This window comes from Chlamydomonas reinhardtii, chromosome 5, assembly GCF_000002595.2.
Source record: "Chlamydomonas reinhardtii strain CC-503 cw92 mt+ chromosome 5, whole genome shotgun sequence".
Lineage (NCBI taxonomy): Eukaryota > Viridiplantae > Chlorophyta > Chlorophyceae > Chlamydomonadales > Chlamydomonadaceae > Chlamydomonas > Chlamydomonas reinhardtii.
The window spans coordinates 3,424,785-3,449,978 of record NC_057008.1 but is presented as its reverse complement, the minus strand read 5'-3'; the positions used below and the strand labels follow the sequence as shown (position 1 = coordinate 3,449,978).

General features: G+C 63.7%; 3 protein-coding genes across 3 annotated transcripts in view; all 3 read left to right on the top strand.

Annotated features, from left to right (window-relative positions):
• Positions 1 to 19: 19 nt before the first annotated feature.
• CHLRE_05g241350v5 (uncharacterized protein) lies at positions 20 to 17,906 on the top strand. Its single transcript, XM_043062379.1, has 35 exons — positions 20 to 149; positions 232 to 317; positions 422 to 562; positions 1,203 to 1,299; positions 1,693 to 1,751; positions 2,569 to 2,704; positions 3,016 to 3,177; positions 3,460 to 3,744; positions 4,154 to 4,333; positions 4,898 to 5,032; positions 5,285 to 5,346; positions 5,822 to 5,897; positions 6,241 to 6,385; positions 6,697 to 6,849; positions 7,084 to 7,154; positions 7,567 to 7,742; positions 8,136 to 8,278; positions 8,417 to 8,490; positions 8,859 to 8,977; positions 10,120 to 10,227; positions 10,470 to 10,541; positions 10,863 to 10,994; positions 11,299 to 11,390; positions 11,706 to 11,824; positions 12,166 to 12,360; positions 12,531 to 12,607; positions 12,847 to 12,967; positions 13,481 to 13,627; positions 13,975 to 14,273; positions 14,628 to 14,706; positions 14,952 to 15,230; positions 15,762 to 15,859; positions 16,128 to 16,195; positions 16,436 to 16,642; positions 16,829 to 17,906. Exons 1-35 carry the CDS (start codon positions 87 to 89, stop codon positions 17,086 to 17,088), a joined length of 4,716 nt encoding a protein of 1,571 aa, XP_042924942.1. The 5' UTR covers positions 20 to 86; the 3' UTR covers positions 17,089 to 17,906.
• Positions 17,907 to 18,509: 603 nt separating this feature from the next.
• On the top strand, positions 18,510 to 19,340 carry CHLRE_05g241300v5 (uncharacterized protein). Its single transcript, XM_001697645.2, has one exon. The coding sequence runs from the start codon at positions 18,720 to 18,722 to the stop codon at positions 18,975 to 18,977; it is 258 nt and encodes an 85-aa protein (XP_001697697.1). The 5' UTR covers positions 18,510 to 18,719; the 3' UTR covers positions 18,978 to 19,340.
• Positions 19,341 to 20,159: 819 nt separating this feature from the next.
• Positions 20,160 to 25,194, top strand: part of CHLRE_05g241250v5 (uncharacterized protein) — a 7,436-nt gene continuing 2,401 nt past the window's right edge. The window contains exons 1-4 of the mRNA XM_043062378.1: positions 20,160 to 20,617; positions 20,747 to 20,878; positions 21,062 to 24,095; positions 24,238 to 25,111. Of these exons, the coding sequence (XP_042924941.1) occupies positions 20,539 to 20,617; positions 20,747 to 20,878; positions 21,062 to 24,095; positions 24,238 to 25,111 (4,119 nt within the window). The 5' untranslated portion in view covers positions 20,160 to 20,538. The remainder of the gene's footprint in view (positions 20,618 to 20,746; positions 20,879 to 21,061; positions 24,096 to 24,237; positions 25,112 to 25,194) is intronic.

Genomic DNA, 25,194 nt, shown 5'->3' with positions numbered 1-25,194 from the left:
TGACATAGGCATACAGCTACTTACATAATCTACATGCCCAGAGCTTCTTGCCCTTGAAGTTTTTAGCGACGCTCGGAGCGCCAAGGATGCGCCCAGCGTCAGCGGCCAACAGGGCTGCTGGGCTGCCCAGCAAGTTAATGTTGTATCTGGTAGGTTGTTTGCACTATGGGAAGAGCTGGTGAGGGCTCCAGAAGACTCACTCTTCTTGCCCGCTGCTCTCTTCCTACCTAGGTGCTCTCGCTGGCTTGCCTACTCGCGGCGAACGCGCAGCGCACATGCAACACACATTCGGACTGCGACGGCACCAGCAGCAAGAGGTGAGGACGCAGTGCATGCCTCAAGCCGAAGCTTTCTCACGCTTGGACACTTCCACCGGGAGAGCTGATGTTTAACGTATGCTTTGTTACACCGATTTCATCAGGTTTTGCAACAGCGTGCCATTCGGCCGGGTGAATGGAGTTTGCGAGGACTGCTGGAAGTGCTGCCTGTTCCCGGACCGGTTTAACTTCACAGCGACAACCAATGCAAATGGAAATGTGGTCGCCGGGGGATGCTCTATTTCGTGAGTTGCCCCTGCTTGCGCATGTCCAGGGCTTTAAACCCCTGTGGCAGCATGAATGGGCTCGTTGTCGGTCAAGCACACCGCTTGTGAGCTCCTGCCATGCCTACAGCCGCTGTCGGGCGAGCGCGGTAGCGGAGTTTCTCTTCGCATTCTCGCGCGGAGTGTGCGCGGTACTGAAAACACATGCTAGAGCAGAAGGGGCAGCTCCACAAAAGAATCAGACACGGTTACCGCTGCGCGGGTGTGCCTAGTTGCAACCCGTGTTGGTCTGGACGCCCGCCACCCATGGTCACTGATCTCTCACACGCCGGGCCCCGCGCTGCCTACTGACGGCACTGGGCCCCAGATCGGCGTAACCCAGCCTGAGACGCTAGCATACATAGACCCGTGCCTGCGCATCGTGGGCCACCGTCTGCCACTTGCCTTACGACGTACATCAAACAGAGGATTCTGAAGATCGTTGGCTCAGGGTTGGCGTGTACGTGGCGTGTACCTGCCAGTCGGCCAGTACTCGCGCTTAAGCTGAAGCTCACAAGCTGCACTTGCCCTATGCATATGCATGTGTCGGACATGTTGTTGACAGCCCCTGACGGTTCAACCGCCGCCCCCCTGCCGTCCACCCCCGGTACCGTGTTGGCAGGTGCGGCTGCAACTCCGGGTCGCAGTGCACGGCCAACAGCCAGTGCGCGCGCGGACTGTTCTGCATGAAGAGCGGACTGAGCCCCACCGTGTGCGCGGTGAGAGGAGAGCGGGGGAGCAGGGCGCATGGGGAGGAGGAGAAGGGCCGGGGTGGGGGTGGGAGGAGGACGTGGAGCAGGGGAATAAGGTTGGCGGGTCGAGAGCCTGGGAAGAGGGCAGGAAAGGACGCGGGAGGGGAGAAGCGGCAGCTGGCGGAGTGGTTGCGACAGGGGAGGGGCTGTAAAAGAGCTGGGAGGTCAAAGCTGGAGGATATTGAGCCTGGGAGTGCTGGCTAGAATCGGTTACAACAAGGTGTGCACACAGTCAAAGTGAAGTTAGCTCTGCCATCCTGCATATGGCTCGCGGTAGTTGCACGACGTAGCGTGTCAGCTGATCCCTCATCCTGTCCTCATCATCCCGTACCCTCCTCTCTGCCTCTTGCTCTCGCGCAGCCCTGCACGCGATGTACCGCGGACTCGATGGCGACAGACCCCGCTGGCTGCGCCGCCGCGTGAGTGACCAGCGGGTTTGTGGCTGTGGTGGTTTCTTGGGGTGGGGTGCGAGGGCGTTTGGGCAAGGGGCGGGCGTAGCCTGGGAAATGAAGATGGAGAGCGGCGGTTGGGCGCCCTGAGCTCGGGTGGTTTTCCGAAAGACTGGCGGCTGGTCAAGCCCGCACGCTGGCAGCAGCGATGGTGGCAGGCGCCGCGACCAGCAGCGGAGGTAACGGGCAAGGCTGAGGCATAAACAGCGGAAGCACGTGCAGCACGTGCAGCAACGGGGGCGGCGTACAGCCGCAGTACAACCGCGGTTGTCACGCGCGGGCCAGCGGTGCATGGGGTGGGGGAGGCGGAACTGCAGGACGAAGCGGCGAATGGGCGCCCGGAGCTCAGTGTGGCGGCTCTGGTGGGGCTGCGGCTGCAGCAGCAGCGACCGCACCTGGCCGCCTGACCAGGCTGGCCGCCGCGGATCCAGAAAGCGGCGCTGAGGCGCTGCTGCGGGCACTGCGGGTCGCTGGCTGCGGGGATGATGCCGCCGGCAGGACTGGAGGGTGGAGCAGGCGGCGGGCGGCAGGCGGCGGGCGGTGCAGCGTGGCAGGCGGTGTCGGGGTTGCCGGAAGGCCGCCTCTGCGCCTTGCAGGCACACCGATGGGCGCTCCGGGTGTGCCTGGCCGCCAGCAGCAGCGATGCGCGGATGCCCGCGGCGACAGGAGTTGAAGAAAAAGGGGTCTATGACCATGGCAAGCCACAGCCAACACGCATGCATGCTCATGTCAACTTCAGCTTCATTTCCCGCCCGCTCACGCCCTTCGCGCCCCTTTCTCACCGCAGCTGCCCCGCCGGTCCGCTGGCGTCAGTGCTGGGAGCCGCGCCGCCTGGCGGCTACGACCCCGATCAGGTCGCTGCGGTGACCTTTTGGTCGTTTGCGCTGGCGCCGTGGCGGGAGGTCGGCTACAACCGGACAATGGTGGGTTTGTGTGTGTGTGTGGGGGGGGCTTGGGTAACCCGTTTCCACGAGAACCAAGAATGGGGACCGGGAGCGGGGGCGTGGGGTGGGGTTTGGCCAGCGGTCAGGTCTGGGGACGGGTCTTTCGCAGCCCCAAGGTCGGCGCCCGGAGGTCCTGTATCCAAGCGGGTTGGCTGCAGAAACGGCCGTCCACCTGCTCCGATCCCCACCGCCCCCTCCATGCCGCCCCCAAGATTGTCTACCGCCTACCACTTCCTTAACTAATCGTGAATGTACGGTATCCCCCTCCATGCCCCCGCCCTCTTGCGCAGGTCAAGGCCACGGAGCTGGTCGCACTGCTGTCCAACGAGAGCTACCTGTCCAAGCCGGTCAACGCCTCGTTTGACTACAACACCACCTACATGCGCGAGGCCGTGCGCACCGTGTACTCCACCGCGCAGCTGCCCATCACGGCCGCCGCCGTGCCGCTGGCGGTGAGTGATTGGGGGTGGGGGTGGGGGTGGTGGGGGTGGGGTGAGTGGGGGTGGGTGGTGGCCATGCGCGGTCGGAGAGGGGGGAAATGGGAGACAGGGGAATGGGAGGAGGTGGTGGGATGGGAGGGATGGAAGGAGTGAGGTGGGATTCGAGGGATGAGATAGATGGGCGGGATTGACAAGCGGACACCGTGCTCCCGTAACACATACAAACCCAAACCCAGCGTGCATGGCACTCCCTGGCATCAACACGCGCCTCTCCCGCACGACCCACACGCACAGGCCGTGGCGGAGACCTTTGCTGCCGGCGGCCGCGCCACCCTGTGCCCCAAGCTCAACTCCTCCGCCCCCGCCGACGCGCTGCCCCGCGTCACCGGCCCCGGCTGCGCCTGCAACCTCACCAGCGACCCCGCTGCCAACCGCTGCCCCAGCGGCTTCCGCTGCTCGCGCTCCGGCTACCTGGCGCTGAGCGCTGACGTGCTTGTGGACCCGGTGTGGGCGGCGCTGGGCGGCGTGTGCGTGCCGTGCGACGCCGGGCAGTACTGCGCCGAGGGCGTGTACGTCAAGGTGCGTGTGTGCGCAGCTGGGTGGGGGGCGGGGAGGGGAGTGGGGAGGGGGAGCGAGGAAGGGGGGGTGTATGCCCGAGCCCAAAGGTATAGGTCCCGACGGGGGGTGGGGCAACGGAGGTGCTGGCAGGGGAGAGGACAGGAAGAAGGGAGAGAAGCGTACATCCCAAAGCGCAACCGTGGCCTCAGATAGGGGACGGGAGGAGAGGCGTGCGGAATGGGGCCCGCGCCATGCAGGAGGGGGAAGGGAGGGGCCGGAGCAGGCATGGTGGCCACTCCGGGCTAAGGGCGACTTGTCGAGCCACTTGACAACCCGTCCTCTGACCCGCTACCCATGTGTCTGCTCCATGTCTACTCCGCCCACGTTTCCCCTCCCTGCTGCCTCTCTCTCCCTCCCTCTCCACTCACAGCCCTCCCAGGAGGCCGCCCGCCTGAAGCACGACCTGGACTGCCCCGCCGGCAGTTACTGCCCCTCGCCCGGCCAGATCATCACCTGCCCCGCCGGCTACTACTGCGGCCAGCGCGCGCAGTTCAAGACCACCTGCAACTACACCGACCTCATCTCCACACCCGAGGCACTCATCCCGCAGGTGAGGGGGCGGGGGCGGGGGCGGGTGAGGGTGCGGGTGCGGAGGTGGGGGCGGGGGCGGAGGTGGGGGCGGGGACGGGGTGGGGGCGGCGGGGGCGGGGACGGGGGCGGGGGCGGAGGTGGGTGCGGGGGCGGAGGTGGGGGCGGGGGCGGGGCGGGACGTAGAAGTGGAGGGAAGGGGAGGTGCGTGTGTGTGGGCGGGGGGGGGGGAATGGTTGGTGGCGGTTGGCGTGCGGCGGGGTGCGAAGGAGTTGGACGGGTCCGTGTTAGATCCAAGATCCAAGACCGGCCTCCGCAGTCAAACACTCCATATAAGCCCTTGCTCTGCCCTTCAAGCACTACTGCATCCTCCATCCCGCACCCTTGAACTGCAACCCCTTCCGCCCTCACCCCGTGCACCCCTCCACTTCTTAATTAATCATGAATGTAACCCCACTCCCGCCGCCGCCACCGCCACCACCACTATCACACGCACACACACACACACACACACACACACACACACACACACACACACGCTAACATACACACACACATACGCATACTCACACATACACATACACAGGACGGTGAGACCGACATTATCACGCGCCTCAAACGCAACCGCGAGCCCATACGCGGCAACTACTGCCCCGAGGGCTCCAGCAAGCCCAGCATCGTGTGCGAGGGAGGGTACTACTGCCCCAACGCCACCTCGCAGGTGGGAGAGGGAGCGTGTGTGTGTGTGTGGGTGGGGTGGGGTGGTGGGGGGTTCACAGAAAACGTATTGAAGCCCGAAGTGTGTCTGTGTGTGCAAGCTGAATGAGGGCGCGGATGCGCCATCAACACTCGTGTGCCTGGTCCGTGTGCCTTGCATCGGGGTATCCTTCTGAGATGCTGCGTGATAAGCCGGGTCATAGCGGCGCGCGGTGGGCTTCTAAAGTGCACGCCACTGCACGCCCCCGCCCCCCAGATCATCTGCCCGGCAGGCTACTACTGCAAGCCCCAGTCCATCTACCCCGTCGCGTGCCCACCGTGAGTGCCTCTCGCCTTGGGCTACGCCCACTTCTCCCTGGCGCTGCATTCCGGATGGGGACCGTGTGCAATCGGACTGGAATTGGGATTAGAGTTTTAGCACCACTACCTGCGACAGTGACCTGACCTGGCCTGACCGAGAGATCACAACATGGATACTAGCAGTGTGGAGACGGGGGCACCGATGCCTTGGACGTGGCTCGTTGCGGCGCCATTAGCTGCCCTTGACACACGCGTGTCACCGTGTCTGCCACGTGCCTGCCCCGCCTCCTCCATGCTTCCCTCCCCCCACACGGTACATCGGTAACAACGCGTCTACTATGCTACTGTACCTGCCTACGCCTTCACTGCTTAGTTAATCATGAATGTAGCCCCCACTTCTTAAATAATCATGAATGTAACCCCCACGGCTCTCGCGGCCTCATCCTGGAACCCCTCTCCAACACGTGCCTCCCCTCTCGCAATCCCCACACAGGGTGGTGGCCTGTCCCGAGGGCACCGAGTCACCCGACGGCCGCCCCCTGGCGGGCCTCATCTTTGCCTTCATTGTGGTGAGTACGGACGAGGAGGCGTCAGGAAGAGGGGAGGGGGAAGGGGCTTGGCATGTGGGGCTGCGTTCCTGTCGGGACAGGGGCGCGTGGCGTAAACTTGTTCGCCGCTTCCACCTCTGCAAACTGCGTGTTGATTATCAATTTATCACTCACCGCCGTACCCGCACCAGTCATGCCTGGAAAGTCCTGTACCTTATTTTGTCCCGCGCACACAACCTCCCCTCACACACACGCGTATACACACACGCGCGCCCCCGCCACCGCCACCCCCGCACCTCATACCTGTAAAATAAGCACTCCGTCCTCCCCATGAACGGCTAAACCCCGCTCTCCCCCGCCGCAGGTGGGCATGTACCTGTTGTACTGGGTGACAGAGCTGGGCATGTGGGTGGGCGAGCGCATCATCCGCCACCTTTCGCTGGTGGCGCGAATCCGCAAGAACCTTGCGAACCTGGGCCAGATTGCCGGCATCACAGAGACGCAGACGGGTGAGGATCGTGGCTGGGAAGCCTGTCAGCCTGAGGAGGAGGATGCGAGGCGCGTTCAGGGTTGGGGTTGGGGATTGGGACCGTTTCCATCTGGGGGGGAGCGGTGTTGTGTGAGGGTTTGTGTGGGGTTGCAGTAGGACGCGCGTGTACCTGGGTTACGGCAATCTCAGCCCTGCAGTCATGCTTGGAACTATGCACGGTGCCACTGGTGTATGTGCCTAGCTCACGAAAACTTAGCAACTACCGCTACTTCTTCGCCACACTCTCAATGCCCGCCCGTGCCGCCTCACAAAACACACACGCACGCACAGAGGAGCACAAGGAGATGGAGAAGGTGCAGGAGGCGGCGCGCGCCCGCAACGAGGTGGGCTTCCAAATGGCCACCATGAAGACCAGCCCCTGGTGGGAGCTCAACGAAAACACCAACATCCGCTTCCGCGACGTACGCGGCCGCATGCCCAAGGGTAAGAGCGGGCGCCTGTGCCGCTTCAGCCCAGGGGGCAGTGGGCGGGCTGTCGGTGGGGTGGAGATCAGCCCAAAACGAATCGGTCGTGGGGCAGCAGCGGTCACCCAGGGCTACGGGGTATGCTGTGATGGGCCCGCACAATCCGTGAAGCTACAATGTCGCAGGTAAATAATCACGCTTGCAGTAAAACCGAGAAATCAACTAACCGGTGGCTAGTGTCGCAATCGCACAGGCAAGGATAAGGGCGGCCAACTGGAGGGCATCACAGGCTTCTTCGAGGCGGGCAAGCTCAGCGCAATCATGGTGCGTTTACGGGGGGGAGGGGGGGGGGGGGGCGGGGGGCTTTGCAACGATGGGTGGGAAAGCGGGATGGGGTTGTAGATACCAGCCCAAACAGAACCGAATCCAATGCAATAGAGGGGGGATGTACAAACCTGGCAGCCGGATGTGTGCACGAAGATGGGAGGGGCGGATGCTGACGGCTGACCGGTGATGAAGGTCCCGCAGGGCTTGCACGGCCTGCCGCCCTTGCCCGGAGTATCGCGTGATGCAGTCGCCCATGCTGCTTGTCTCAAAACCCTCAGCCTCCGCCTCCATCCAACCCCTCCCGCGGCCCCCTTCTCAAGCCCCTTCTTTGGGATTGAAACAATCTACCCACCTTCTCTACCACTTCTTTATCAGTAACCCGCCGCCCCGCAACCCCGTGTGTGCGCAGGGCCCGTCCGGCTGCGGCAAGACCACGTTGATCCTGGTGCTGTCGGGCCGCATGCCCGCGGCCGTGTCCGTGTTCAACGACGAGCACGAGACGGTGGCGCTGACGGAGACGCGCTACCGGCGCAAGCTGGGCTTCGTGCCGCAGGACGACATCCTACACGCCGACCTGACAGTGCGGTGAGCGGAGGCGGGCTGCTAGCCGGGCCGAGCCCAGTAAAGCTCTTTTGGGAGTCGGCCGAGCTTTTGTTTAGTGTGTCATGTACCGGTACTCAACACTGTGGAGTACAGTACAAAGTGGGCCGGCGGCACCCAGAAGCACCACCATCGCCATTCCACCGCGCAGCACGACAGCACGCCAAAGCCCAACCAGACCTCAAACCACACCCGCGCTCTGCCCTGCCCCTGATCCCCCTTGGCCCCTTCTTCTCCCCCCCTCAACTAATCATGAATGTAACCTCCCCCCCCCGTCTGCAGTCTTCAGTGCATCCTGTACCGCTTTTCCTAAAATCCCTGCAACCCCCCCCCCCCCGCGCTCGCTCCACGCCCCTCCTTCCCAAATGTCCCCCGCAGCGAGAACCTGGAGTACAGCGCGCGCCTGAAGCTGCCCCAGACCGTGCCGCGGGTGTATCGCCACGGCATCATCGACGACACGCTGCGCATGCTGGGCATGTACGACAAGCAGGACCGCCTCACAGGCAGCGTGGAGAACAAGGGTGAGCGGGGTTTGGGGGTGGGAAGGTTGCATGCCTGAGCCCAACGGAAGGGTGGAGGGCGTGTGTCTCTTGCTCGTATGTGCTTGATCGGTGTGGTTTGCCGCCCGCTCCCGCCGTACCTGTGCCCCTGTGCCGCAGTCATTTCGGGTGGTGAGCGCAAGCGTGTGTCCATCGGTGTGGAGATCGTGGGCAAGCCGCCCATCTTGTTCATGGTGAGTACAAGGAATGAGATCATGAGAACATCGGGATGTGGACTGCGTAAAATGGAAGGAAGGATGGCATGACAGGGCATGGACAGGGCCGGTACTCAGGCCTTGCCCCTAGCCAAGCTCCCAGCATCCAGCCGCTGATCCTACCATACGCCCGGCAAGCCAGCCCCACCCTGGCTACACCTTCACTGTTTAAAATACCATGAATGTAACCCCCAGCCCCATCCTGGATCCCCATGCCTCTCGCATGCCTTTCCCATTGCCGCTACCCCCAAAACAAACACGCTTACCCCAAGACTGCCTACCGTCCGCCAATCTCTAAGCTAATCATGAGCTAATGAATGTAACCCCTCCAACCACTCCTCCCGCAGGACGAGCCCACCTCGGGTCTGGACGCCGCGCGCTCCTCTGAGCTGTGCACGCTCATGTCCAACCTGGCCGCCGCCTCCAAGACCAACATCATCGCAGTCATCCACCAGCCCCGATACAGGTGCCCGTGTGTGTGTGTGTGTGTGTGTGTGTGTGTGTGTGTGTGTGTGTGTGTGTGTGTGTTAAAGAGCACAAGGAAAACGTTGCGCAAAGACAGTGTATGCGGTGCAGCAAGCGACGGTTTACGGATGTTACCTGAAGTTACCTCGCATACCTGCTGCGGTGAGCCGCCGGTCTTACCAACCGGAAATCGCGCAACCCCCGCTACTCTAACCTCGAGGGGGGATTAGTGTCCACACGCTCTCAAGGGTGCAAACCCATGCATGTGCTCACGGTACCGTGAGGCCCAGGCACTCCTACAATTCCTAGCTCCGCGTCGCTACTCCTGGCCGCTAAGTCCAAGCTCCCGCCCAATCCTCGATGAAATTCTCACCTACGAGCGAATAAGAAAACAACAGAGCACAGGGCGGCAGCAGGGGAGTGTCACGAACAAGAGCGAAGGAACATGTTAGCGCGGCGGCGCGCGACGAGCAAGAGCAAACACGCAGCCCAGTCCCAGCCCAATTAACTATACTAGGGGTTGCGCGATTTAGGAAAGAGACGGAGGGTGGGCGACCACGAGCAAGTAAACAGGCGGGGGACGGCATGGGCGCATGCATGACGGCAAATGCAAATGGGGTGTCAGCACCATGGGCTGGCGGGGGAAAACCCCCGCTCCCCACTCCATGGTGTGACGGAGGCGGCACACGCTAGGTACTCCCCTCATGCGGCCATGTAGCACCAGGTCCAAGTACACGCACAGCTTATGGGGACGTCGATGCCGCGGGGCAGCGGCATGGGGAGGGTGGGCCCAAAGTCAGTACAGGTTATGGCGCAAATCAGAGGAACGCGACAAGCAGGAGGAACACGGCGCGCCCGAGGGATGTGTGTGTGTGTGTGTGTGTGTGTGTGTGTGTGTGTGTGTGTGTGTGTGTGTGCAGGGGCGCACGCAGCCCTCAATGTGATCTGCATCTGTTCTGTTGGGGCTTCAAAGTTGCTATGGCCTATGGATTGGTGCCGGCTGGGTGCTGTTGCGTGAAACGATATCAGCAAACGATCTCTCAGTTTTCCTTGTCCAAACCTCGTCGGTAAATGGTCCCATGATCTCCACCTCTATTCTCTCCTCCTCTTCTCTCCTCTCCTCTCCCAATCTCCTCCTCGCAGCTCCTTCATCCTGTTTGACAAGCTGATGCTGTTGGCGCCCGGCGGCAAGATGTTGTTCCAGGGGCCGCCCACGCTGTGTGTGCCCTACTTCCGCATCCTGGGCTTCCAGTGAGTGCGGCGGGGCGGGGGGGGGGGGCGGCGCAGCAGGGGGCGGGGCAGCAGGGGGCGTGGGCTGTGGGCTGGGGAGAGGGGGGAGGTGGTGCGACCTGGGGCTGTAGCCAAGGTTGGCCACTTCTGGCAGCTCGTTTGCTTGCTCGAGCTTATTGCTTGGCGAGCTTCCAACCACGTGACCGGACCTTTTGCTTCCTGAACACCTGCCTCCGCCCTGCACACACACACACCACCTGCAGCTTCCCCGTGGAGGAGAACCACGCCGACACGCTGCTGGACATTGTGGCGGAGCCCAAGATGACATCCGACCGGTGAGCAGCGGCAGCAGTAGCAGCGGCGGCAATAGCAGCGGCGGCAGTCGCAGCAGCAGCAGCAGAAGCAGTACGACACTGCATGCAGCAACAGCAGCGGCAGAAGCAGAAATAACCTGGGGAGAAGCACCAGGGGTGCTGAGGTCAGGGGTCTGGAGTCTGGGGTCTGGGGCCAGGGGACACGCCACTGCCAGGCCCTCCTAGTGCGGCGCCCATCCATCCATCGCTCCATCCATGCCCTTGTGCCCCAGCTCACCTTCTCCTCCCCCCCCCTTCTTTTGAGCCAATCACGAATGCCACCCCACCACCGCCGCCACGCAGCGGCATCCGAGTGGAGGAGCTGCCCATCGTGTGGCACTCCAAGGGCGAGGCCTGGCTGCACCGCTTCTCAAACCCCGTGGAGCGCTTCCGCCGCGCCGTACAGGCCATGCTGCTGTCCAACCGCATGACACGGTGCGTGTGCGGTGTGTGTGTAAAGTGTGTTTGTGTGCGTGTGTGTGTGTGTGTGTGTGTGTTGAGAAACAAACGGAACAACGCCGCCGAACACTTGGAGAGAGAGTGTGTGTATGAATTGGTGTGTGCGCGCGTGTGTGTGTGTGTGTGTGTGTGGAGTCATGCGGGCAGTGGGGCGCCATTTGCACGCGTGCGCTGTGCGGCTGAGCATCGTTCCATGCCGTTTGAAGTGATCACGGTACCGGCTGGCTCCTCCCGTCACTCAACACGCGCGGCCCTGCCCTGTGCTGCCTCCTCCACACAGCATTGCCAAGAGCGCCATGCGCCCCCAGGGCACCGGTGCTGCCAACGTCACCACCAACGCGGCGGAAACCAAGGCCATCGCCAGTGCCGTGGGTGAGTGCCGATGTGCCGACGTGCCGACGTGCCGATGTGCCGATGTACCGATGTGCCGACGTCCCGGCGTGCCGTCGTACGGACTTGCCGCTGGACGCTTGGGTAACGCGCGCAACATGCTACTCCCCGCCAGGCCAGGCCAGATCGCCCCCTTGGCCATTTGCATCTCTCGGCATCTGCCCAAACTGTTTAAACCCCCCATCTGCCCAAAACGCCAAGTTCGCTGTCAGGATGTGGCAATTTACGCCAACGGTGCCATTCTCCGATCCTCTGTATCCGTATATATATGTGTGTATGTGTGTCGCGGCCAAACAGGCGAGGCCAAGCGCCCGGTGAAGCTGCTGCCTGACTGGAGCACCAAGAAGCACAAGCCCGAGCGGGACGCGCTCAAGACCGGCAGCCCCGAGCGCAACGAGTGGCTGGCGGTCAAGCTGGTGGGAGGGGAGGGTGGGGCTGAGGGTGGGGCTGAGGGAGAAAGAGGCCGCGAGGGAGAGTGCGAGGGACAAGATGCTGATACTGCTAAGTGGTGGCGGTGGGGCGTTATTGCGGTGCTGTGCCGCGCTGCGCCGCGTGCTGTGCGGCGGCTGTCAGACACTGCGCGTACGCTCCTGCCCTCTCCGTTGGCAGTATCCTCCCCCTCCCTCACAATGCAAGCCACCTCCTTGCCCCACCCTTATCACCTCCCCCCGTTCCTTGCTACGCCTTCACTTCTTAGACACTCATGAATGTAACCTCCCTCCCTCCTTTACCGCCTCCCCACCCGCCGCCGCCACAGACCAAGCTGTTCCCCAAGCACGCGGAGGAGGGCGCGGCCATGGAGAAGCAGCGGCAGGCGCTGGAGGGCTACGAGCGCGGCTTCCACAGTGAGACCAGCTCCACGCCCACCGAGTTCTCCAACCCCGACACCATCTCGGAATCCGGATCCAGCGAGGACATGGGCAAGATCCTGCTGCTCAAGTACCCCAACAGGGTGGGTGGGCGGGTGGAGGGGGGTTGTAAATGCCAGCCCAAACGATGCCAACGCAACCGAAGTTAGCTGGGGAGCGGCAGGGGGAGGGGAAGGGCGGCGGGTTTTGCGCTTATACACACATACACACACATACACACACACACACACACACGCGCACCTCCTGCACGCAGGGTGACAACATCAAGGACGAGCTGGCGCAGACACGTGCCGGCCACATCAACAACTGCGACCCCCGCAAGTGGTTCAAGTGAGTCCCGGCTTTCCCAGCCACCATGCACCCTTCACCCTGCACCATGCGGCTGGCCTCTGACGCAGCCAACACACGTGTGCACTCAAACTCCTCCCAAACACCCACACAAATGTCCAACTCCCGCCCGCACCCTACCCGCAATACCCCTCCCACCCCACCTCCAACCCCTCACACCCCACCTCTTAAACCCCTCACACCACACCCACACCCACGCCCACGCCCACACCCACGCTCAGGGGCTGGAAGGAGGGCATAATGTGGGAGTTTGTGCAGCTCAGGTGGCTGGTGCACCGCAACCTGGTCAAGTCCACTCGCGCCTTCTGGCCCGGCACAGTGGTGGACGTGCTGCTGCTGCAGGTGGGGCGTGGGGGGTGGGTGGGGGGCGATGGGGGGTGAGCGAGCAGGGCGTGAGGGTGGGGCGGGGGTAGTTCATTCCAGAACCCAAAGCAAGCCGACCGAGTGAACCCAAACGTGCCAGGGTGCCTAGCGGTAGGGCGGGGGGTGCATGGTTGAGACATTAGGAACAAGATACAAGCGGGTGGGCGGGGGGGGGGGCGAGCAGGGCAGAGGGGGCCTAGCAGGAGGGCGCGGGTGGGGGGCAAGCGGGGGAGGGGAGCAGGGTACGCGCAGTCGTCCATGCAAGGCGGAGAGGACGGGAGGGGTCGCGGCACGAGTGAGGAGGTGACGATATGGCGAGCGAGCGAGCGGGCGGGCGGGCGGGCGGGATTGTTGTGGCGGGTTGTGGGGCTGGAAATGTGCGGCCGGGCCTGCCATCCTCCATGCTCCCCTGCCATGAGCATGGATCTTGTTGCAACAAAACGCGCCTCCACTCCCAGGCACATAACCCCCCCTGCCTCTCCATCCCCCCAGGGCGCTGCCTTCATCGTGGGCGTGATCCAGGGCTCCAAGTGGGGCCTCAGCGCCGTGCCCTCCAACGTGGTCATGGCCTACCTGGTGCTGTCCGTGCTGTCCACCGTGACGCACCTGCGCACCTTCACCACCTTCCGCACCGTGCAGGTGCGTGCGCGTGCGTGCTTGTGTGGCGATGTTTGTATGCATGTGTGTCTGAGGGTTGGGGGCGTCGTGTGTTGGGAATGTTGGGGAAGATTGGGGGTGGTTGAAGCGTGTGGGTGAAGCTGGGGGTTGCATGCCGCGCGCGGGTGCGAGCGGGGGCTTACGGGGTGCGAGGTCATGCAGAGGAGTAAAACGGCTCCGTGCTTTGCGCTGGCGTGCAAGTCCATGGGCAGTGCTGAGCACACATCCATGCCCTCCCCCTAATAATCATGAATGTAACCCCACCTAACGTCCAAACCCCCCATTCAACCCAAGCCCCTCCCCACCCAACCCCTCCAAACCCCTCGCAGCTGCGCGAGCGCATGTCGGGCGTGTCGGTGTTCGCAACTTTCTTCGCCTCCAACATCACCGACCTCGGCTGGATTTTCTTGTCCCCCGCCGTCTACTTTGCCATCTACTATTTCGTGACGCTGCCGCGAAACTCGTTCGACTACTTCTACATCGTCGGCTTCCTGGTGTGCTGGTACAGCTCGGGCCTGTCTTATGTAATCAGCGTGAGCTCAATTCCGCAGCAGGCGCAGCTGATCACTGCGGTCATCCTCACACTCATCCTGGGAGCTTTCCTGCATGGCATGAGCCCCACGATCAGGTGCGGGCGGGAGGGGCAACCTGAATAACTGAATATGATGTGCCTTAACAGTAACGGCGGCAGCTCTTTTGTCCAAGCCCGTGGAATAACAGCACACGTCCTGCCACCATTGGTATAGCACGCCCGTCACATATACACACACGCTCATGCATACTCACACACACATGCCCTCACACACGCACACAATCACACGCTCACACTCACACTCACACACACACACACACACACACACACATGCCCTCACACACACACTCACACACACACACACACACACTCACACACACACACACACACACCGTCACACACCGTCACACACACCCTCTCACACGCCCCCCCCCCCACACACACACACAGGTCCAGCCGCGGCACGTTCCTGGAGGTGGTTCTGGGCATCTCCTACAACCGCTGGGCCATGGAGGCGTCCACCATCGGGGTGAGCCGCGGAGGCGGGAAGACGCAGGGGGAAAGCGAGGAGGAAGGGAGGGAGGCAGGGAGGGAGGCAGGGAGGGAGAAAGCAGGGGAATTGAGGGGCAGCAACGTGGTGTGCGGGAAGCGTGTCCATACCCCCAGCCAGGCCCACGCCTGCGACCCACCCGCGCCAACCCTTGAACAACACCACTAACCCTCCTCCAGACACTAAAACACAAAAACACGCACACACACACAAAACACAAACAGGAGTTCCGCAAGTACTTCGAGTACAAGTCCAACGAGATCATCATGATCTACTACGGCATCGGCCTGTGCGATATGGACCAGATCCTCATCGACGACGGCAACGACTCCTTGTCGGTGGAGGAGGCGCTGTCCTTCGTGACGCTGCAGCGCGACTTTGATGAGAACTACTGCAACACCTCGATGAGCAACGCCTGCATCATCCTCTTCTGCATGGGCCTGGGCTTCCGCCTCATCGGCTTTGCGCAGATGCTGTACCAGAGCCACGAGCAGTACTTCTCGGTGCGTGTGTGTGAGGGTGGGTGGGGGGTGGGTGTGTGGAGGGGTGTAGATACCATCCCAACCTAAACCAAACCCAATGCTGTGTAGATGGGGAGAGAGGGGGGGCGTGTGTGTGTTCGGGGCGCCGTTGGCGTGTGTGTTTGTGTAAGTAGGGGGTCGTAGCTGTGGCGTGTGGGGTTGCTGTGTAGATGGGGGGGGCAGCATGCGGCGCGGCGGGCTGTTGGAGGGTTCTGTAACATGCAGCGGGCGGGTGGATGGACCAGGGGGCGTGCGGGCCCACCTCCTTGCTTTGGGGCTGTGGGGCTGTGGGGCTGTGTGGGGCAGGTGTGTTGACCGGTGAAGGCCGCCCTGTGCCAGAGGCCGCCCTGTGGCGGCGCGCCTCATATCAGGCCTTCGGGCCTTCCCTGGCACTGGCCCTCGATAGTAATGCCTTCCGTGCATTGCATTGGCACCCCTTCTATTCCTTGCGCTGCTCCAGCAACATAAGGATCATCCAACGGCCAAAACGCTCATGCTGTCATGCACGTACAGATTCTGCGCGAGCGGCTGTGGCACGAGTTCGATGACCTGACCAAGATTGGCGTTGTGATTGCCTGGGTGGACCACAAGCGCAAATCCATTATCACCTTGTGAGTGCAGCAGTTCTCTTGCTTGGGTTCTTGGAGCGGCAGCAGCCTGCGGGTACCGTTGTGTAGAGTTGTTTTGTCAGTTATACGGCTGGTAACGCTGCCCAGCTTGCCAGGTGCCACGCACCCGGCCCCGTATCCCTCCTCCCCCAACCCATGCTCCCGGGCCAAGCTCGGCTTGCCGCATTTGCTCGTTTGGCTCTCATGCGAATGCCCTTCCCCTCCCTTCTCTCCCCGGTTCCCCATCCACGCTTCCTCTCCACGCACACAGTGTCCAAAAACTCTATGCCAACCACCTTCGCGCCATCGCCGCCAGTGCCGGCCAGGGCTTAAAGGGCGGTAAGTCCGTGGCCTGGCCAGTGGTTGACACCTTTGTTTCATTGCCATCAACCCGCCAAATTGCCGCATCCTTACACAGCGGCACAGACACACAACACCGCTCGGCATTGACCTTGCAATCATGCATCCAGGTTGCCCACTGAGTCCACCGAACGCACCGCCACACCATGCCCATCCCCAATTGCCGCCTCCTCTCTCACTGTCTCCTGTCCGTCTCCTCCCTCCCTGTGCCTTCTGCAGGCGTGAGCACAGTCGCGAGCAAGGCCGGAGCCGGTTTGTCCACGGTGGCGAAGGGCGCGGCCTCGGGTGTGATGACTGTGGGCAGCGGTGTGCGCAGCGGTGTCAGCACTGTGGGGAGCGGCGTTCGCAGCGGCGTCAGCACTGTGGGCAGCGGCGTACGCAGCGGCGTGTCAACTGTGGGAAGCGGCCTGTCGACCGCCGCCTCTGGTGAGTGGTTGGGGATTGCAACCCCCTCGCCCACTGTCCCGTACACGCCATACCCGGTGCTCCACCCCATCTACGGAACTCTCCAACTCAATCCATCCAACTCATCTCCCCCCTTCCCTTCAAACTTTTGAGTTTACTTATCACTTTGGCCTCCATGAACACGTCCCTCTCTGCCCCCGGTGATAGGCTTTCGCGACGTGGTCGGGCGCGAGGGCAGCGCCTCCAACAAGGGGGCGGCGGGCTCGCCGGCTGGCAGCATGCAGCGCACCGGCAGCGCTGCCACGGCGCCGCCGGAGGTGGCGGCGCCGCCGTCGCGCACCGGCACTGGCACCCACGCCGGCACTTCGCGCTTCGCGCCGTCGGGTCCCCACACCTCGTCCAACGGCGGCGGCCCTGCTGGCGGCTCGAACGGCGGTGCGGCCTCTGGCTCGGCCACCAACGTGTAAGGGACAGGATGCGCGCGTGTTGGGGCGTACCAATGGAAGGGCGGCGCGCGGAGCCGTGCATGAGAGGATGTGATTGGGATTGTATGTGCTGCTATCTTATCTCACTTGTATGACAATAGCACTTCCTTTTCCTGCGAGCATGAGCGTGTTGGCGGGTGAATACACAATACCAATGGTGACCACGGGGCTTGGATGCCGTAGCCAATCCCAGGACGACTGAGCGGACTTGCAAGGTCTTGGATGTGTGTATGTTTGAACTTGAAAGGGCGGGAGCTTATAAGTGATGAAATTATGTTAGTTGTGCCCCGGGAGTCTAGTTATTGTACAGCGCGCTCCGGCGGTAGGAGCAGCATCGCGTCGCTAGCTTGGTGAAGGGGGCATGGGTTGATGGGCTTTTGCGACCGATCCCACGGGTGCGGGTATGCCTATAACGGTGCCGATTCGACCTTAGTGTCTGAGGCAAAAGACCTCGGTTTGCCTGAATGCCTGCCCTATGTCTGGTGATACTTCTGCTCAGTGGGGCTTCAGTGGCCAGATGGACGCACTTCCATTGACGCTGTCAATGGCTCAATGCTCATGAACGTCTTGTGTGTATATCAGACTTTATTTATGCATGAGGCGCGTGTGACATCGGTCCGAGTGTAGTCAGTGCAGGGCACTGCATTGAAGGTCAGTAGCTCTGGCATGGGTTGCCCGTCCTTCTGTCCATGCGCTTTCAGTCGCTTTCTGAATGTGTGCGGATAATTTCCAAAATAGAGCCGGAGGGCCTTGTACAGATGCCAGTTCGACTTGCCGGCAGGGTGTAACAGTACTGTCCAGCGTACTGTCCTAATCCAATGTTGCAAACGAGGAGGAACAGTCGTTCACACTTGGGCACTCCACTTGGGCAACACAGGGTAGCACACAGCCCAGCAGCACAGTAGGCCCATACAAACAGACCGGCTGGGCTGTTCCCTAATGGCGCGTGGGCCCGAACGGCGCACTGGCACGCGCGACGCGGCCCGCCAGGGAGACTAGGCCCCGCCCCCCGGCCCCGTTAGCTCCCGCAGTCAAGCCATCAGCCCTCCAGCCCTCCATCCCTGAAGCCCTCCCCGGCTCCACTCAGCGTCAGCAGACACGGGGCCTCACCTCCAGCACCTTGTCGCAGCTGGTTGCGCACTGCCCGCACTGTGTCCCGCACTGACTCATGTACGCGCCACCGAGTTGCAAGCCCCCTTCAGCGCGTGACAAGGCAGGTGCATGAGTGCATCCCCTGTTGGACCGCGGCACAGCATGCCAACCTGCCAGTGGCTGTGTCAAATACCAGTAAAGGTGACCACTGTCATCGTCTCCGCGGCCTGAGGGGGCTGGCAGAGCCCGAGGGCAGGGTCCGGGGAGTCCGGGATTGTGAGCATGGGCTGGAGCGCTGGGCAGCCGCTCGACATCATGGAGGCAGCGCCCCGCATGCGCCAACTTGGTACTGACGGTAACTCCATTGTAGTTTACGCTTCTATCATACATTACACCGCTCCTTGGCTTGCGCAACCTCAGATTGTCGCGTTGCTAGCCCTTCTCCAGGGGCACTCAGACTGCAGGTCAAAGCACTTAGTTCAAGACATACGCATTTGCTAAGTACATAGACTTTATCGACAATGGCGGCTTTCGTGCCGGTGAACCCGAAGCCGTTCTTGCAAGACCTGACCGGCAAGCAGGTCATCGTCAAGCTTAAATGGGGCATGGAGTACAAGGGCTACCTGGTGTCCACGGACTCGTACATGAACCTGCAGCTTGCGAGCACGGAGGAGTACATTGACGGCCAGTTCACCGGCCAGCTCGGAGAGGTGCTCATTCGTTGCAACAACGTGATGTACTTACGAGGAGTGCCAGAGGAGGACGAGCCCATGTCATAGCGCTCGCGATCGGCTTTGGCGGCATTCAAGGTTGAGGCTGGTTTGTTTCGGACCCGAACGAACGTTTCGAGGGTTGGAATGCTTGCGAAACTGCACCGTGGTAGAAGCACCAGGCCATGGTTGCGGCCCGGTTGCGGTGGGATGGTGGGGATAGTCACCACCAACACGGCCAGGCACACGGGTGGGTGTCGCTGGTGACAGGTTCAAGCGACTGTGTGCGCCTGTTCACTCTGGTTGATAAGTGGGAGGTAGGGGGATTAATCCAGGGTTCAGGGTTATTGACTGGGGCAATTGCATGGTCGAAACAGAGTCTGGGCGCGTGCCCTGTGCTGCTATGCTCAGTGCTTGTAACGTGTTCTGGTGATGCCACTTGCCCTGCTGAGCCTGAGGCCTTGGGGTTTATGCAAGCCACGCAGCTTGCACACACTCAGCAGTTCCACAGCAGGAGGACACGGAGCTAGCGGCAAGGCGGGCTGCAGCCGTCAGGATTGGTGGCAGCGGCAGCAGCGCCGGTGGTGGTTCCGGCGCAGGCGCAAGTTGAGGTTGGGCATGGCAAGCTCTGGTCCGGCAGCCCCGGCCTACAGATAGATCAGCCTTTGTACGGCAATGCAACGAAGCGGGCGTCTGGGGCTGACTCTGCGACATGTGTCAGGGGAAGGTGCAGCTCAGCTCAGCAACCACCCACAACAACGCAACTTTTGGGCAACGTGCCGTGCAGTGCAGCGTGCTCCTGAAGGCCGTGCCATGCAAACCCCATATCGCGCCGGCCAGTCTGAGCAACTGTTTCGAGGTGTGTCGGCGGTCTGGCGTGCCTTTACTGTGCCCTTCAGTTGGGTGGCACTGGAGCGAGGACCTAGCCGAGTACAAGTAGCACAGTGGATACGTGCCCTAGTTGCTGACAAGGACTGAAAGCCATGGCGCTTGAGCATGGCCCGTGCGGCTGCAGGTCACTACTCAATAGGTGCTGGCGGTTGTTGTGATGGGGTTCCGCAATGGTCACAGCCATTGTGCAGTTTCTGAATCTACGATAGGACGTGATCGGGACTGTGGGAGCAAGTGACACACTGCGTTAGCGCACCAGAAGCGCCACATACGATAAGCCTTCGGCTGCCCAGCCAGCTGCGCAGCGCAGAGCGGCTCTTACCCCTCAACTGCCCGAGTGGACGGCTACGCCAACCACAACATCACATCAGCACCTTGCCATTGGCCCAAGTCCACACGCAACGTGCCTGCAACGTGCACGCAAACATGCACGCGGGGCTCAGGATCACCCGACCGCTGTTGTCGGCACTTCTTCATCAGGCCGTGCTGCGCTTGGTGCTGCGGCGCTGCGCTGTGCCGCTGACGGTGAGCTTCGCCCAAGCGGCGCTCAATCTAGTATTCTACCTCTATTACGATGCTTACAATATGTAGAGACGCCTCCTACTGCAATTCTCATTTAAGCTGCCAGCGAGCTGTCTTTGCAAAATTTACCTCAGTTGGGGTGATACTGCTAAAAATATTTTAACAAAGCATGATGCAGCTTTATAACATCACGAATCGAGGTTGAGAAGCAGAAGCGATGACGTCGCTCACTGCCAGCGTTGCACCTGCGGAGCACTTGGCCCAGCCGGCTTCTAAAGTGGTGATCACAGGCTCAGGTGACACATATGCCTGGCACTTGGGCGAGGCCGTTGCCGCAAGCGCTCGAGGCGGTCTTGCATGTCTTGCCTGGAACGATGGCCAACCTGCGGAGTACTGAGAAACCCTTGAAACTGCTTGCCTCACAGGCTTCAGTACCGATGAGCGCGAAGTCATACGCGCTTGGGCTCAGCGCCTGGGCGCGGGGTACAGTGGCGACCTGGTCTGCAGGAAGACCACACACTTGGTGTCTAAGGACCTCCTGAAGCAGTATGCCTCGGGTAGGAACGATGCTTTGACCATTCGTAGAGCAGAAAGCGCAAAACATCCTGCACGGGGCCTTGCGCGTGGTAGCGTGTGGGTGCTTGGGATTAAAGCAGGGGCGTGCGACCCGCCCTCCTACCTGCGCTCAACCGCTCCCTGACCACACCAACTATTCCATGCCAATCCCTTTTCCCCTGCAGCGAAGTACTACAAGGCGCTGGAGTGGGGCATTGCCATTGTGTCGTACCGCTGGCTGTGGGACTCGATGAATGCCGCTCGCGTGCTGCCGTTGGCGCCCTACAAGTCCGACCGGCCAGGGCTCGCAGACGCCGCACTGCGAGACGCCGTGGCCCTCATCCGCAAACAGCAGCAGGTGCCGGCAGCTGCAGCTGCGGCTGCGCTGCCGCGCGGGGGCCGCCAGCCGCTGCAGCTGCTCTCTGCAAACCCAGCAGCCACGACCACGGATACAGGCTGCGGCGAGGGTGCGCTGCTGGCTGGTTCTGGTCAACCCAAATCGGAGAAGCGGCCCCGGGAGCTGCAGCAGCCTGCAGCACCCGGCTTCGGCCCGGATGAGTTCACCTTTGACGTGCCGCTCGTGGCGGGCCGCGGCGCGCCGGCGCCCAGCCCCAAGCTGTACCCGGCCGCGCCGCCGCAGCTGCAGCTTTTTGGAAGCGCCGGTAAGGCTGCGGAGGAGCAGGGGCAGGAGTGCAAGCAGGAGGTCGGCGATGCGGATGCCGAAGGGAAAGAGGATGCAGATGAGGACATCATTGCGGAGACGCAAGCGCACCCGCACAGCCCCTCAGCCTCCTCCTGCAAAGGACCACCCGCGGTCGCTGCTGCTGCCACCGGCGTAGCAGCAGAAGCTATCCACCCTGAGCCGCAGCCGGTCGCAGCTGCCAGCAGTAGCAGCCCTTCTCTGGAGGTGGGCCTGTCAGCTCTGGGCGGCACGGAGACCATCTCCATCGCCGGGGGTGCTGGCTGCGATGCTGTTGACTGTGGCGACGGCGGCGGCGACAACCGCACACCCACATCGGGCGTGAGTCTGGATGAGCCGTACGTCACGCGTCGGGGTGGCGGCGGCGGTGGCGGCGCCAGCAGCCACGTGCCGCCGATGCGCCCCATGCGGCTGCAGCAACGCCTGGACGATATGTCGCCCTGCAGCAGCAGCTGCCGCGCCGGCAGCCTCGGTACGGCTTCCATTTCTCCAGCGGCGGCGGCGGCGGGTTACGAGGCCTGTGAGGCATGTGATGAGGCCTCGGGCGAGGTGTGCACACCAGTGGGGCGACCGGGCGGGCGGGGCGGCGGCGGTGCGGCCCAGCACGGCGGCCAAGCTGGCGATGCTGACGTGGTGGACCTGCTGACGCCCACGGGTGTGATGCCGGGCGGGGCGCTGGGCCCCGCCGACGGCGGCGTCCTGCTGCCGCCTGGCAGGCCTCACGGCGCCGCCGCAGAGAAGGCGGCTGCCTCTTCTGCTGCTGTTTCTTCAGCGGCGTCGCAGGGCTCCGCCGGCGCGGCCGCGGTGCTGTACAGCGGCTTTGACCCGCCGCTGGCGGCGGTGGCCACGGTGCGCAAGCGGCTGGTGCGCAATGACCAGCGCCAGGGCAGCCAGCAGCGGGAGCAGGTGCAGCAGGAGCAGGCGCAGCAGCCGCGGGGGCATCACGTGCAGGCGCGCAGAAGGGGTCGGGAGGGCGCGGCTTGGGAAGAAGAGCTGGAGGACGAGCTGGAAGACAGCGACGTGGAGGCGCCGGTGCAGGAGCCAGTGCTGCAGCGGCCGGCGCAGGAGCAGCAGCTGGAGGAGGCCTTGGAGGATCAGCTGGAAGACGAAGAGCTGCAGCAGCCAAATCCGGAGCCCCTGCCGCCCGCGCCGCAGTCGCAGCGGCGGCGGCTGAGGCAAGGCCCTGGGGCGTCAGCATTACGCGGCTCCGTCGAAGCGGGGCTGGGGTCAGGACCGGGCCGGGGGGCAGAGGAGGATTTGGCAATGGAGGCGGCGGTGCGGCGCGGGCCGGCTCTGCTGGCGGCCGCTGCCGCGCCGCCGCCCCGGCCCTCGCTGGCCAACAGCTCCGTGTCGGTTGGCAGCCTGCGGTCTTTGTGGCAGCAGCGGCAGGAGGAGTCCAGGGCCGCCGGTGCGGTGGCGCAGTCGCGCCGCCCGCAGCTCGCGGGCCACCGGCACCAACAGGGCCCGGCGCGGGAGCGGGGGGTTGAGGAGGAGGAGAAGGAGGAGGAAGAGGAGCAGGGGCGCCAGGATGCGCAGCAGGCGTGCAGCAGTGCAACGATGGCGCAGCCGCCTGCGCGACGGCCTGTCCAGCACAAGCCGCAACCCTCGGCCGCGACCCACATGCCGAACCAGCAGCCGCACCAGCAGCCGCAGCGGCAGCAGCAGCAGCAGCCGCAGCAGCAGCCGCACCAGCACCAGCCGCAGGAGGCTACTGCCGCTACAGCCTGGCACGGCGTTCGGATCAAGCCCGACCCAGGCGCCGCGGCTGAAGACGAGGCACTGCCGCTGGGGCCGCCGGCGGGCTTGACAGCCCGAGCCCCGCCGCTGCCGCCCGACGGCCTGCGGGTCCCCGCCATCAAGCCAGAGCCGGAGGCGGGGGGGAAGAGACCAGGCGCATCGGAGCGGCGGCGCGCGGCGGCGCTGGCGACGTCGTCATTGGTGCTGGAGCCGGAGTCCCTGGCGGCGCGGCCCGGAGTGCATGGCGGCGGCGCCGCCGATGACGTGGCGGCAAAGGCCAGCCGCCGCCGCCACCGCCGGGCCGCCGTTGCGGCGGCGTTCCAGGCCACGCCGACCCCAGAGGACATCGGGCTGGGGCCCGATGACGTGGAGGGAGATGTTAATAATGGTGGCGGTGGTGGCGCGGGGGACGGCGACGGCGACGGCGACGGCGAGTCTGGCTACGAGAGCGCGGCTGACCTGGACGCGGTCCTGGCCGAGTCGCAGTCAAACGCAGGCGAGCACACCGGCGGCGCGGCCAGCACTGCTGCTGCCGGCGGCCTGCGGGCGGGCGGCGGCGCGTTTGGCGGCGAGGTGTCGACGCCGCCGGGGTATGGGGCAGGCGCTGGGATGCTGGTTGGCGAGGTGGTGGTGGAGCCTGGGGCGGCGGCGGTGGCTGGGCCGGGGCGGCTGGGCCCGCAGGCGGGTCCCGCCACCATCAATCGGATGCTCACGCTGCGCACGGGCGGCCTCACACCGCTGCCGGCGGCGCAGCGACGCCCGCTGATGCCCAGGATAGACTGGTGAGTCAGGCGGATGGGCGGCAGGGCCGAATCCTTGGCATGTGGTCGTTTGGAAACGGCAGACGCCATGTGGGTCGGGCTTGTGACCGTGCAAGGCGTGCGGAGGTTTGAACACCTATGGGCGCGTGTTGGGTCCCTGCAGGTCGGAGTCTGACTCGGAGGCGGGCCAGGAAGCAGACGGCGCGCGCGCACCTGCAACTGCCACAGCCGCACCTACAGCGCGGCGTAAGGCCGGTAAGGCGGCGGCGGCGGCGGCAGCTGCAGCAGCAGCCGCAGCGACAGTGCCACCGCCGACGGCACCGCGGGCGCGCAAAGGGGCCAAGGCGGCTGCTGCTGCGGCGGCGGCTGCTCGCGACTACGGCGACAGCGACGCCACCGTGACTGAGGATGAGGCGGGCGGCAGCGAGGGCGGGAGCGCAGGGGCCCAGGCCGATAGCAACGACGACGATGCCCGGGAGCGGGAGTGCCGGCATCCCGCTGGCGGTGGTGGCGGCGGCGGCAGCAAGCCTACCCGGGCAGTCGGTCGTGCCGGCGGCGCCGCGGCGCGCGCCAGCATCGCCACCGCCTCTTCGTCCGCGGTGCTGCAGTCGCAGGCCAGCGGCAGTCTGATGCTGTCGCTTGCTGCTACCGGGTACACTACCGACACAGCTGACGGCGGCGTGGACGGCGGCGGCGGCGACGCAGGCTGCTCCTTCGCGCCGCCGGCGCTTACTGATGACCGCAGCATCAGCCGCTACCTGCGCAAGGCCGCGCGCATGGCTGAAGACTACCTGCGGAGCCTGCAGGAGAGCGCGGCGCTGGCAGCAGCAGGCGGTGGTGGCGGTGGTGGTGGTGGTGGTGGTGGTGGTGGCGGGGCCAGTGGGGGTGCGAGTGGGGGAGCGGAGGGGGCTGTCTTGTTGCGGGACGGCGACGTGCGTGTGGTGAAGGCGCTGAGCCGGCCGCCGCGCAGCCACACGGTGCGGGAGCGGCACCCGGGCGTGGCGCTCAAGGGCGTGGAGTTCGCGGAGCAGGTCATGGTGAGCGGCAGTAGGAGGGAGGGAGGGAGGGAGGGAGGGAGGGAGGGAGGGAGGGAGGGAGGGAGGGAGGGAGGGAGGTAGGG

What these genes read in the sequence shown, in the direction of transcription:
- CHLRE_05g241350v5 (XM_043062379.1), top strand. Translation starts at nt 87, where the DNA reads ATGCGCCCAGCGTCAGCGGCCAACAGGGCTGCTGGGCTGCCCAGCAAG. An exon ending in AGCCGCCCATCTTGTTCATG is followed by an intron (nt 8,491 to 8,858) that starts GTGAGTACAAGG and finishes CTCCTCCCGCAG; the next exon opens with GACGAGCCCACCTCGGGTCT. An exon ending in GACCCCCGCAAGTGGTTCAA is followed by an intron (nt 12,608 to 12,846) that starts GTGAGTCCCGGC and finishes ACCCACGCTCAG; the next exon opens with GGGCTGGAAGGAGGGCATAA.
- CHLRE_05g241300v5 (XM_001697645.2), top strand. Translation starts at nt 18,720, where the DNA reads ATGGCGGCTTTCGTGCCGGTGAACCCGAAGCCGTTCTTGCAAGACCTG.